Below are 13,950 nucleotides of genomic sequence, written 5' to 3'. Positions count from 1 at the left end.
CTGTGAATAGAAGAGAAGCGAAAGGCAAAGGAGAAAAGCAAAGATATATACATTTGAATGCAGAGTTCCAAAGGATAGCAAGGAGAGATAATTTTATTTTTATTTTTACTTATTTTTTGGCTGCACCACAAGGCATGTGGGATCTTAGTTCCCTGACCAGGGATTGAACCTGTGCTCCCAGCAATGGAAGTGAGGATTCCTAACCACTGGACCGCCAGGGAAGTCCCGCAAGGAGAGATAAGAAAGACTTCCTCAGCGATCAATGCAAAGAAATCGAGGAAAACAATAGAATGGGAAAGACTAGAGATCTCTTCAAGAAAGTTACAGCTACCAAGGGAACATTTCATGCAAAGATGGGCACAATAAAGGACAGAAATGGTATGGACCTAACAGAAGCAGAAGATATTAAGAAGAGGTAGCAAGAATACACAAAAGAACTGTACAAAAAAGATCTTCACGACCCAGATAATCACAATGCTGTGATCACTCACCTAGAGCCAGACATCCTGGAATGTGAAGTCAAGTGGGCCTTAGAAAGCATCACTACAAACAAAGCCAGTGGAGATGATGGAATTCCAGCTGAGCTATTTCAAATCCTGAAAGATGATGCTGTGAAATGCTGCACTCAATATGCCAGCAAATTTGGAAAACTCAGCAGTGGCCACAGGACTGGAAAAGGTCAGTTTTCATTCCAATCCCAAAGAATGCTCAAACTACTGCACAATTGCACTCATCTCACAAGCTAGTAAAGTAATGCTCAAAATTCTCCAAGCCAGGCTTCAGCAAAACATGAACTGTGAACTTCCAGATGTTCAAGCTGGATTGAGAAAAGGCAGAGGAACCAGAGATCAAAATTGCCAACATCTGCTGGATCATTGAAAAAGCAAGAGAGTTCCAGAAAAACATATGCTTTATTGACTATGCGAAAGCCTTTGACTGTGTGAACCACAATAAACTGTGGAAAATTCTGAAAGAGATGGGAATATCAGACCACCTTACCTGCCTCTTGAGAAATCTGTATACAGGTCAGGAAGCAAAAGTTAGAACTGGACATGGAACAACAGACTGGTACCAAACTGGGAAAGGAGTACCTCAAGGCTCTATATTGTCACCCTGCTTATTTAACTTTTATGCAGAGCACATCATGAGAAATGCTGGGCTGGATGAAGCACAATCTGGAATCAAGATTTCCAGGAGAAATATCAATAACCTCAGATATGCAGATGACACCACCCTTCACTTTCCACTTATGGCAGAAAGTGAAGAAGAACTAAAAAGCCTCTTGATGAAAGTGAAAGAGGAGAGTGAAAAAGTTGGCTTAAAGCTCAACATTCAGAAAAGTAAGATCATGGCATCTGGTCCCATCACTTCATGGCAAATAGATGGTGAAACAGTGGAAACAGTGACAGACTTTATTTTTTTGGGCTCCAGAATCATTGCAGATGGTGACTGCAGCTATGAAATTAAAAGATGCTTGCTCTTTGTAAGAAAAGTTATGACCAACCTAGACAGCATATTAAAAAGTAGAGACATTACTTTGACAGCAAAGGTCCATCTAGTCAAAGCTATGGTTTTTCCAGTAGTCATGTATGGATGTGAGAGTTGGACTATAAATTAAGCTGAGTGCCAAAGAATTGATGCTTTTGAACTGTGGTGTTGGAGAAGACTCTTGAGAGTCCCTTGGACTGCAAGGAGATCCATCCAGTCCATCCTAAAGGAGATTAGTCCTGGATGTTCATTGGAAGGACTGATGTTGAAGCTGAAACTCCAATACTTGGCCACCTAATGGGAAGGACTGATTCATTGGAAAAGACCCTGATGCTGGGAAAGATTGAAGGCGGGAGAAGGGGATGACAGAGGATGAGATGGCTGGATGGCATCACTGACTCGATGGGCATGAGTTTGAGTAAACTCTGGGAGTTGGTGATGGACAGGGAGGCCTGGCGTGCTGCGGTTCATGGGGTCACAAAGAGTCGGACACGACTGAGCGAGTGAACTGAACTGAAATTTTGGAGAATAATCCCTTATCTGTCACATCATTTGCAAATATTTTCTCCCAATCTGTGTGTTGTCTTTTCATTTTGTTTATTATTTCCTTTGCTTTGCAAAAGCTTTTGAGATTAAGTAGGTCTTATTTGTTTATTTTTGTTTTTATTTCCATTATTCTGGGAGATGGATCAAAAAATATGTCGCTGTGATTTATGTCATAGAGTGTTCTGCCTATGTTTTCCTCTAGCAATTTTATAGTGTCTCATCTCACATTTAGGTCTTTAATCCACTTTGAGCTTATTTTTGTGTATGTAGTTAAGGGATGATGTAAACATGATTCAGAGAAAAATATGATCTGAAAGGATACATGCACCCCAGTGTTCACTGCAGCACTGGTTACAATAGCCAAGACACAGAAGCAACCTAAATGTCCATTGATAGAGGAAGGGATAAAGATGTACATATATACAAGGGAATACTACTCAGCCATTAAAAGGAATGAAATAATGCCATCTGCAGCAACATGGATGGACCTAGAGAGCGTAACACTGAATGAAGTAAGTCAGACAGAGAAGGAGAAATATCGTATGACATCCTTTATATGTGGAGTCTAAAAAGAAATGATAAAAATGAAGTTACTTACAAAACAGAAAGACTCACAGACTTAGAAAATGAACTTACAGTTGCCAGGAGGAAGGGACAGTTAGGGACTTCGGGAAGGTGACATACACACTGCTATATTTAAACTGGAGAACCAACAAAGACCTACTGTACAGCACAGGGAACTCTGCTCAATGTTATGTGGCAGCCTGGTTGGGAGAGTATTTGAGGGAGAGTAGATACATGTAGACATATGGCAGAGTCCCTTCGCTCTTCACCTGAAGCTACCACAGCACTGTTAATCAGTTATACTCCAATACAAAATAAAAAGCTTAAGTTTTTTTTCAAAATAAGATATGGTATATGTATATATAATAAAATACTACTTAGACATAAAAATGTGAAAATTTGCCATTTGCAGGAACATGGACAGTAGAACCTACCAGAATTCATTCATTCCTTTGTCCCTTCCTTCATGCATCCATTTATTCAAGTAGTCAGCAAACACTTATCGAGCATCTACTACAGGCTAGAGACTGTCCTAGTGTCAGATAGTATACTAATGAATGCCACAGTCTCCACGACCCCCCCTTTTTTTGAGCTTATATTCTAGTGATAGGAGACAGAGAGTAAGCAAGTAAACCAATAAATGAACAAAATAATTCTCGAAAAAAAAAATAGTGGATGATATTTACCCAAGAAAAATGAAGATATACATCCATACAAAAACTGTATGTGAATGTTTGTGACAGCTTGATTTATAATCACCCCAAACTGAAAACAAATCTAATACCCATTAACTGAAGAATGAATAAACAAACTGCAGTCTAGTCACACAATGGACTACTACTCAGCAATAGAAAGGAAGAGATTACTGATACATGCAACAACATGAATTGAAAGAAGCCAGACTCAAACAGCTTACACACTGTATGATGTCTTTCATATGATATTTTGGAAAAGATCAGTGGCTGCCAGGAGCTTTGTTTTCTTTCTTTCCTTTTTCTAGGAGCTTTATTTTCTGTAAGAACAACTTAGTGTGTAAGGGAGGTTATAAACTAAACAAAGGTTGGATCTGGGGAAAAAAATCCCCTCCTGGGTGGAGGAAGAGTATAGACTACAAAGGGACATAAAAGAATTGGGGGCTGATGGAAATGTTCTATATCTTGATTGTGCTGTGCATGCGTGCTAAGTCACTTCAGTCATGTTCGACTCTGCGACCCTATGGACTGTAGCCCGCCAGGCTCCTCTGTCCATGGGATTCTCCAGGCAAGAATACTGGAGTGGGTTGCCATGCCCTCCTCCAGGGGATCTTCCTGATCCAGGGATCAAACTTGCATTTCTTATATCTTCTGCATTGGCAGGCAGGTTCTTTACCACTAGCACCACCTGGGAAGCAGGTGATTGTGCTGGTGGTGGTTATATGACTGTGTAAGTTTGTCAAAATTCATAGAATGCACACTTAAAATTTTACTGTATATAAGCTACACCTCAATCAACCTGAAAGAAGAAACTGGACGATGGAATAAAGTGTTAGTCATTCCTTTAGACTGAGTGATCGATGAAGACCTCCTACAGAAGGTGACATTTAATATGTAAAATGAATCTGCAATCTCTTACTGGTTCCTAGGCAAATCACTTCATGTCGCAGCAAATACCAGATATTAATATAATACTTAATAATCAGAATTTCAAAGATGATTGTAATAAACAAGATCCCTTGATCTACTACAGGGAAGTAGAAAAAGGAATGGAGAAAAAATTTTTCTTTTATTCTGCAAACCATGTGTTTAATTAAGAGAGAATTTATGCAAACCCCACACACCAGGAGGATTTACAAGTGCAAAAATGCAAATTTAGTCTATTTTCAAAGGGCGGTATTGACAAGCACAGTTCAAAAAACCTCACCAGGGAGCCCTTTCAGTCTATACTCTACGTTTCATGATTAAGTATGCGCCTTTTTTTTTTTTTGCCTCCATGCATTTTAAGTTGCCAGAAATGATAATTAATCATATAAAGGTCTACGACTTTAAAAGATAATGTGTGAGAGACAAGGTCAGAGTTCTTCGCTGCCCTTATCTCCACAGCACTCCAACTCAAAGAGTCTTGCTGGGAACCACCCCCCTCAACACACACACACTCTTCCCTTGCAGCTGCCCTCTGAGCACTCCCACAGCCAGCAGCTGTGACAGATCCCTCACTGTGGGGAGACACGAACCGAGTTTCCTTCAGGAGAGGCAGCATATGCTTCAGAAAAATCATACTCTATAGAAGTTTTGGACTGGTGACTCATGTAAACTCCTCCAAGAGAGACTTTCTAGGAAAGATGCTTACAAGAGATTAAATTGTCCTCCCTTTTGAGAAACGGCCAATCCCCTGGGAACCAGTGACGCTGGGCCTCTAGAACAGTAGAGGAGTTCTGTAATCACTGGGGTGATCCCCTCAGAAGGGGACCAACTTGGAATCACTCAGGACATCTTCCCTCAGAATAGCAGGGTTTGAGATCAGTAACTCCCACTGTCCAGAGAAGGGAAATGGAGTCAGACTTTGTCTTGATAGTTTTTTCAGTTTCCCTGAAGGCACTGGGACCTGGAATGTGGAAAGCAGGGTTCTAGTGTGCTTCTACTTTGAATTTGTTGTGACAAGGCCAAATTCCAGCACCTCTTTTGGTCTCTGTGTCAAACAAGGTAAGATATTGTGATTTATAAGAAATACATATTTGGTCATTCAGACAACCAAAATATATTTCTCATATGCATTTGGTTTTCCTCTAGTCCCTGGCTAACACTCCTAAAACCCTTGGAATTTCCTAAGTGTGTTGAGAGTGATAAAGGCGTCTTTTGTTATGTTAATAAGATGACTTTTGGAAAGCAGCTAAGGATGCGGGCTGGTTTCCAAGTGATTCTAGGCTTGATTAGAAGGCTGGAACTTTCAGTCCCAGCTCTACACCTCTGGAGAGAAGCTGTATGTTGAATCAGCTGTCAGTGGTCAATGGTTTAATCAATCATGCCTGTGTAATGAAGCCTGCATAAAAATCCAAAAGGACAGTGCTCACTTAAGCAGCATATATACTAAAATTAGAACAATACAGAGATTAGCATGGCTCCTGCCCAAGGATGATATGTGAATTCATGAAGTGTTCCATATTTTTTGATGAAACCACTATGGAGAACAGTATGGAGATTCCTTAAAAAACTAGAAATAAAAATACCATATGACCTAACAATCCCTCTACTGGGCATATAGCCTAAGAAAACCAGAATTCAAAATGATACATGTATCCCCATGTTTATTGCAGCACTATTTACAATAGCTAGGACATGGAAGCAACCTAGATGTCTGTCGACAGATGAATGGATACATAAATTTGGTACAATAGAATATTACTCAGTCATAAAAAGGAACGAATTTGAGCCAGTTCTAGTGAGGTGGATGAACTTAAAAAGCCTGATATATAGAGTGAAGTAAGTCAGAAAGAGAAAAACAAATATTGTATATTAACGCATATATATGAAACCTAGAAAGATGGTAATGATGAACCTATTTGCAGGGCAGGAATAGAGATGCAAACATAGAGAACACACTTGTGGACACAACGAGAGAAGGAGAGGGTGGGACAAATTGAGAGGGTAGCCCTGAAACATGTACATTACCATATGTAAAATAGACAGCTAATGGGAATTTGCTGTGTGATGCAGGGAGCTCAATCTGATATTCTGACAACCTGGAGGTATGGGATGGGGTGGGGGGTGGGGGGGTTCAAGGGGGCGAGGACATATGTATACTCACGGCTGATTCACTGTGTTGTATGGCAGAAACCAACACAGTGTTGTAAAGCAATTATCCTCCAATTAAAAATAAATACCTTTTTAAAAAAGGACAGGAACTCTCTGAGTCAGAGAGTTCTTGGGTTAGAGAACACGCGGAGATGCAGGGTTTGTGGTGCCTGGAGAGGGCATGGAAGATCCCTTTCTTCATACCTTGCTCTCTGTATCTCTTCCACCTGGCTGTTCCTGAGGATAAAAGTATGACATCCTTTTACAATAAACTGGTGATTTAGTAAATAACATGTCTTTCCAAGTTCTGTGAGTCATTCTAGCCAATTAATGGGACCTGAGGACAGGGTGTCATGGGGACCTCTGATTTTTAGGCAGTTGGTCAGAAGTACAGGTTTGTGACTGGCATCCAAAATGGGAGTGGCGGGTGGTACAGTCTTATAGGACTGAACCGTCAATGTGTGGAATCCAACACTGTCTCTGGTTTGTTCGTGTCAGAATTGAGTTGAATTCTGGTGGTGTTCTGAGAATTGCTTTTTGGATGTGTGGAAATTCCCCCAGTGTTGGAAACTGAGCCTCAGAACACCATTTATAAGGGTATGAACTTGTAGCTGCTGCACTTTATTGTCGTGTCACTGCTCAAACATCAACCAAGCTGTAGGTACTATCCTCTTATTAGATGGAAGGTGGGCCTTGGTGTTATAGCAGGTATAGATCCCATGGAACTTCCCATAGGACGAAGGAAGTAAAAAACACATCATGAGTAACATGGAAACTTACATTACCATATGTAAAACAGATGGACCACAGGAATTTGCTGTCTGGCTCAAGAAACTCAAACAGGGGCTCTGTATCCACCTAGAGGGGTGGGATGGGGAGGGAGATGGGAGGGAGGTTCAAAAGGGAGGGGATATATGTATGCCTATGGCTGATTCATGTTGAGGTTTGGCAGAAAACAGCAAATTTCTGTAAAGCAATTATCCTTCAATAAAAAAATAAATTAATAATAATAAAAATAAGGACCCAGTAATACAAGGTAGGATAAATTCAATATTTAATGAGCAGTACAGGCAAAAGCCTCTGAGGAAGGGGGAAAAACAAAATCAATGAAAGCAAAAGGGGAATGCTTCATAAAAGAGAAGGGCTTGAATTGTGCCTTGAAAGACTGGTAGCATTTGGCTAGACGGAGGGAAGAGCCTAGTCATCAGGGAAGGGGAAGTGAAGTTAAAGAGCAGAGAGGTCAGGTGGCAGGTGTAGGAGGTGATAAGAGTGTAGCTAGAGCAGTGTTTGCTTTGGTGAGTTTTGAGATAAGGTAAAAAGATAGGCTGGTAGATGGAAGAGGACCTGGCAAAAGAGAATGGAAGGATCAGACAGAAGTTCACAGCACATACCAGGGAAGTGAATCCCATAGGTATTCTTCAGAAAGTCTCAAAACCTCATCAGTGGGATGCCTGAATTCCCCAAGCCTGTGACTGGTGATTGTATTGGGTTGCCTGTATTCTTTCCTCTTCATCTTTGAGTATCTTCCAATAGAAGATATTTTATAGACAGGAAGAGCCCATGCAGCTTGGAGGCATTTGATATATGCCTGAGGAATTCCTGATACCCTCAATGAACGAGAGCAGCTAACATGAATCCTGGGAAAGAGATCTGGACCCCAAGGCACACAGCGAATGCTCCTCTGTGTTTTTGTCCAACAGAACTTTCTCCAATGATCAAAATGTTTTGTATCTGTGTTGTCCAGTAGAATCACATGTGGCACTGAGCACTTGACAGTGGCTGGTTTGACTAGGGATTGAATTTTTAGTTTTATTTAAATCAAATCTTGAGAGTTCCCTGATGGCCTAGTGGTTAGGATTCCAGGCTTTCACTGCTGTGGCCCAGGTTCAATCCCTGGTTGGGGAACTGAGATCCCACAAGCCATGTGGCACAGCTAAAAAAACAATAATAAAAAATTAAATCTAAATAACCACATGTGGTTAGTGGCTCCCATGTTGGCTTTGCAGCTCTAGATGGCAAGAAAGGCTGAAAACTACATTATCTACATTAGCTCATAAATTCCTTGCAATGATTTAAAAGAATCTGCACTTCAAAAAGCTTGCACTTACACATTCCAAATCACAAGGGTGGGAAAAACTTAGAAAAGGTCTTTTCCATGGAATCAAAGAAGGATCACATTACGGTGGGGCACATCAGTCCTTGGGATTTATTCTGTCAGCCCCATTCTAGTGGAAATAAAACTGAGTAACAATACTGAAGCAGAAACAATATAACTTGGGCATATAATATAAATGCTATTAACCTTAAATTCAGCTTTATTCTTTGCACTTATGCTAGAAAAGAAAACACAAACTCTCCTTACCCTTTTCCTGTTAGGTTTAAAAATTCATTTATATAATACTGAGGCACCTAGTACAGAGATGGACATCTTGTAGGAAAGATCAGTATGTAAAAAATATATCCATCCATCCCAACCATTCACCTATCTCTCCAATCATCTGTCTATCCATCTGCCTATCCACTCATCTGTCCATCCATCTGTCTTTCCATTCATCCATCCATCTACCCAACTACCCACTGTATCCCTTTGTGATTTCCCGATTCACAAAGAGTAGATTTTCTCTCATTTGCCCAAATAACGAGAGCTTAATAGAGAGGAATAGAGAAGAAATAGGTGATGGAGTGACATGTTTTTAAGAGTATGCTTTCAGATGATTAATCATACTTAACACTCTTAATAGTATGTTGTTTACAAAGTCAAAGTAACGAATAGATGAGAGACTAAAAAATGACAAATGACTAATGCTTCAAAACAGTAAGATGAAAAAAAAAACAAAACAGTAAGATGAAAGGCATCACGAGATAATTCATGTCTCAGATAATAAGCCTCATGTTTAGAAGAGGGTCAAAAATCTGGGCTAGAACAGTCCAACTTAGGGCTTTAAGATGCAGGCTTGAGCCAGAATCCAAGTGATGGGCAAGATGACAGATAAAAATCATGATTAAAATTTGGAAGGACCTTAGAAATAATCTAGCTCAAGCCTATTATACTAGAGATGATCCAACTAAGGTCAGAGAGTTAAGGGACTTGGTCCAATTCCTTTATATGTGTAGTAATGGTAGGAAACGAAAATGTAGGGCTCTTGATGCCTATTCCACTTTCATGCATCACATGAGATGGGGAGAAGGGTCTTCTAATTAGGAAAGGAGAAAGCATTCTGGAGAATGGGAGTGATACAGCATGAGCAAGGAAGCAGAGCCAGGAACCTGTCAGTGTAACAACCATGTATGAGCATGTCAATGTATGTGAGGAGGGGAAGACAGCATGGTGGGGGAGCAGGACCAATAGGGAAGGGGCTTGAATGTAAATCTGCAGTTGGTCAGTGGTGTGAAACGCAGAATCCTGGGACTGCCTTGAAGTCTCCCTTTCATGCCCCACTATAAACGTTTCCAGAAAAAATGCTTTGCTTTTCATATAAAGAAAGACAAATTCACTTGGGGAGGGAAAGCTGAAGAAGGGAGGCTGGGATGAGTACTTGCATATCTGGTCAACCCAAAGTGGGCTGATAAGCATCCATGCTGAGTCAGGAGATTTATGATGGGAACTAAGAATCTGCATATTTTTAAGCTCCCAGTGACTGCAGTGATTACCCAGTTTGGAGGGTCTTCTGGTTCACCCTTTAACCAACCCGTCAGATACAGACTACCACTTTGGAAAACTCTTTGACAATATTTACGAAATACCTGCCCCCAATGATCCAGCAATTCCTCTCTCAGGCATATACTCACTTATATTGCCCAACAGGCATGAATAAGAATACTCAGAGCAGGTTATTATCAATCCCGAACTGGAAACAATCCAATATCCATCAGTATTAAAGTGAATAAATTAATTGAGGTATATTCATACAATGGAACACTACACAACAACTGAAAAGAATAAACCATTGCTATCTGCACCAATGTGGATGACTATTCCTGACATAATTGATACGCATTAAGAAGTATGATTCTATTTACATAAGATTAAAGAACTGGCAAAAATAATACATGGTAATTGAACTCAGAATAATGATTGCCTGTCTTCGAGGGTGAGGATTAACTGTAAAGGGACATAAAAGAAACTCCTAGGGTGCTGGAATTGTTCTATATCTCTATATGAGTGGTGGTTATATTGTTATACAGAATATATGAAAAATATTGAGCTCCATACTTGTTCAGTTTACTGTATAGATTAACTTTGTTGACAAGAAAAAATATAGATACTGTGTGTGTATGTATATTTCCTTGCCAACCTTAAGAGGTTGTTATAAAACTCAAATAGCTTTTCTTTTTTATTTTTTTATTGGAGTATAATTGCTTTACAATGCTATATTAGTTTCTGCTGTACAATGAAGTGAATCAGCTATATGTATACATATATTCCCTCTTTGTTGGACCTCCCTCCTTCCCCACCCTTCCAGGTTATCACAGAGTACTGAGCTGAGCTTCGTCTGCTTTATAGCAGGTTCCCACTACCTATCTGTTATACACATGGTAGTGCATATATGTCACTCCTATTTTCCCAATTCATCCCACGGTCCCCTTTCCCACCCTGTGTCCACATGTCCGTTCTATGTCTCTGTCTCTATTCCTGCCCTGGAGATAGGTTCATGTGTACCATTTTTCTAGATTCCATATATATATGTTAAAGATGAGATACACAGATAAGTACAGTCATACATTTTAAGTAGCTCAATACTGATTCTTGTTGAAGTTGGTCACAAGCACTACTTGTGCTGTAGGTAATCTGTCAGTTTTTGTAAGCCTTAGCAAAACACAAAAAGTTAGTTATATGTAAGCTTACAAGTAATTTCTGAATTTGGAAAAGACATGCAGTAACTGTAAACTTAACGGCGCAGCCCAGCTTTTGAGAGAGCCTTTCTGTTGATGGTGAATTTGGTCTGCTTTGAAACTCTGGAGAAGAGTTCCCTGCAGCTGTATCTTTTGTTGCACGCCCTCACTTTCCTCTCCCCCCATTCCCGATTCCACCCTAGGAAGACAGGAAACACTATCTGTAGCACTGCATTCACCAACCCAGAAACCAAAATCTCATCTCACTTCCCATCATGAAAATGATCGTCATCCTGAGGTACCCTTGGCCACTGGTAACAAGCCACTGACCTGATGCCACTCCACAGTTTGCCTTCCCTGGCCCATCAGTGAGACTGCCTGTGGTCATGAGGCCCTGGGGGGCACATGTTCAGGGTTACAGCAAGCTGACGATGAGTGGTGGGAAGTGAAAACCCTGTCCAGTGGGTGCCATGTGTAAACCTCATTCTTGGGCTATTGTTTTTCAGTCTGTGAAAAAGTTGTGTGTACTGAGCAGTGTACTTCAGGCAGCTAAGTATAAACACATGTCTACAAATACTGATAGCACTATCTTTATTTGTCCATTGCTTCACAAAGCCAGATCACCTGGGGACTGTTTGTTCCTCTACAAAGTGAGAATCCAGCACCATACGTATTAAAATGTGGGACATTTTCTTCAGGGTCTACATTTTCAAGAGCTGCTTCTATGCCTTTCTCGGTACACTCTTACATCGCTATGTATCTTTAACACCACAACATACAGTAGACTTTAAAATAAAAATTGATTATTTCTGGTTCCTTGCACCAGTTTTTCTTAATTTGACCATATGGTCAACTATGTGTCTGGAGCCTACCCATTACTGTGCCCAAGTTCTAGAGCCCAGAAGTATATAAGATGTGCTCAGCAATTTATGTGAACCTGCAGATATTTCCTGACTGGTTATTTCAAGCAAGGGTTTTTTATGTGACAGACATCTGATAAATGCTTAAAGAATGAATATGAATGTTTAAGAATGGATAAATGTGAATTTTTAAGCACTATGTTCACACAAGAAATGCAGTTCACAAGTATGTATATTTCCCAGAATAAAACATTGTACTGGATTCCCTACCCACTCCCCCGCCAAAAAAAAGCCCTAAAGGTATTACATATGGAAGTATGTCAATAAATATACTAAAATCTGAAATCAACTTTGAATGGAGCTTTCTCATGAAAAAAAAAAAATCCTAATAATGCTTGATTTCACTTAAGAGATATTTAGAAAAACCAGCACACAAACTGTTCAGTTCCAGAGAACCAAATACAACATCAGCTGTGAGAAACATTAAACTGTCTGAAGAGAATGGATTTCAAGGAAATGCTGCTTATTTTCTCCTCTTGGTTATTTCTGAAAGAACATTTAATGAGGAAATGCAGTGGGACTTTTCTGTTCTTTGAAGACTTTGCTTCCAAGAAACATTTGCCTGGGGTTTAAACTCTATTAGGTGTGATTTTTTTTTTTTTTTCCTCACCAGTCAATTAATTTTGCAGGGAACAAGAAGTTAGGAAGAGGCAAGGCTAAATCAATTGTCTCCAGAAAATGCACCTCAATCTTATTCCCAGAGATTTTTTTCCCCCTTTTCCCCCACCATGCACTGACTTTTCTTTCTTAAACCAATATATCAAACTCAAGAAGTAATCCCTAGCATAGAAACATGCCCGGAAGGGAACTGGAGTTTGAGAAGAACTTCCCTGTGCACAAACAGCCCCATCTCTTCCAATGTGGTAGCTCATCTACTGAGGCATCTACCACCCTCGGAGAGAATGTCACTGTCCTCCAGGACTTACCTGTCTGCCGAGAGAGCCGTGAGTGTGAAGACAGACACCCCTACCGAGGTAAGCTGGATAAAGGGGATCAGTTTGCAGCCAATCCTGCCAAACAGCCATTTGTCAGCCAGGTACCTGCTGGCATCCACGGGCGCACAGGTTACCAGGAGGAGCAGGTCTCCCAAAGCCAGGCTGGAGATGAACAGGTTCGGCACGTTTCGCATGGACTTCACAGTACAGAAGATCTTGATCAGGGTGATGTTGCCAACGAGGCCTATCAGAATGATGACTCCATAAACTGCAGGGATGACATAGAGGATCGCTGGATGGAACCAGTCGTCATTCACGGGGAGCTCCACACTATTGTTGCAGTGCACGGAACGGTCCACTTCCAAGTTCAGAAGCAAACAGTCACTCAGAGCCATCCTCTGGATTCCTTCCCACCTAAAAAAGTGCCGTGAGATGCTGTTTCTTGACTTTTGACTTTGCAGTTGGGTAAAGATGAGGACAGAATCTATGCTGGGCTCTTTATCTTCTTGAATAAAAATATAGATACTGTGGCATTCAAAACTGTCTGGCACTATTTTGATGCTGGTGCTGCTCTGCTCTTTACATGACCAGTATACTACATCTCTAAATTGAGTAAGTTAACAAAACAAATACAAAAACTCAGCCCCCAAAAGGCTTAGAATCAGACCCACTCTGTACCAACACCTTTTACCTCCAGTCTAGTCCGAGTCTCCCTGGCTGCAGTTTACTAAGAACTTTGGGCCTGCTATTTTCACACGGCATTTGCTGTCTTTCCTGATATTTAGAACCTGAAGGTTTAAAGTGGGTAGAAAAAAACTGCACTGAAAAAGCCTCAAATGCTATAGGCGGGAATGCTTTATACGTCATCAACTTCACCAGCAAACGGCAGCTCTGCTG

The 13,950-nt window shown here is 40.6% G+C and overlaps 1 protein-coding gene and 1 non-coding gene across 2 annotated transcripts in view; one reads left to right on the top strand and one right to left on the bottom strand.

Annotated features, from left to right (window-relative positions):
- GRPR (gastrin releasing peptide receptor) overlaps positions 1-13,950 on the bottom strand; it is a 341,414-nt gene that overhangs the window by 25,684 nt on the left and 301,780 nt on the right. Inside the window, exon 4 of the mRNA XM_043458548.1 lies at positions 13,045-13,467. Coding sequence (XP_043314483.1) covers positions 13,045-13,467 — 423 coding nt within the window. The remainder of the gene's footprint in view (positions 1-13,044; positions 13,468-13,950) is intronic.
- LOC122436125 lies at positions 5,637-5,740 on the top strand. The gene has a single exon (XR_006267894.1). It is a non-coding gene; the product is annotated as a U6 spliceosomal RNA (small nuclear RNA).

Source organism: Cervus canadensis, chromosome X (assembly GCF_019320065.1).
Source record: "Cervus canadensis isolate Bull #8, Minnesota chromosome X, ASM1932006v1, whole genome shotgun sequence".
NCBI lineage: Eukaryota > Metazoa > Chordata > Mammalia > Artiodactyla > Cervidae > Cervus > Cervus canadensis.
Note: the sequence above shows the minus strand (reverse complement) of the source record. Positions and strands in the feature narration are given on the sequence as shown.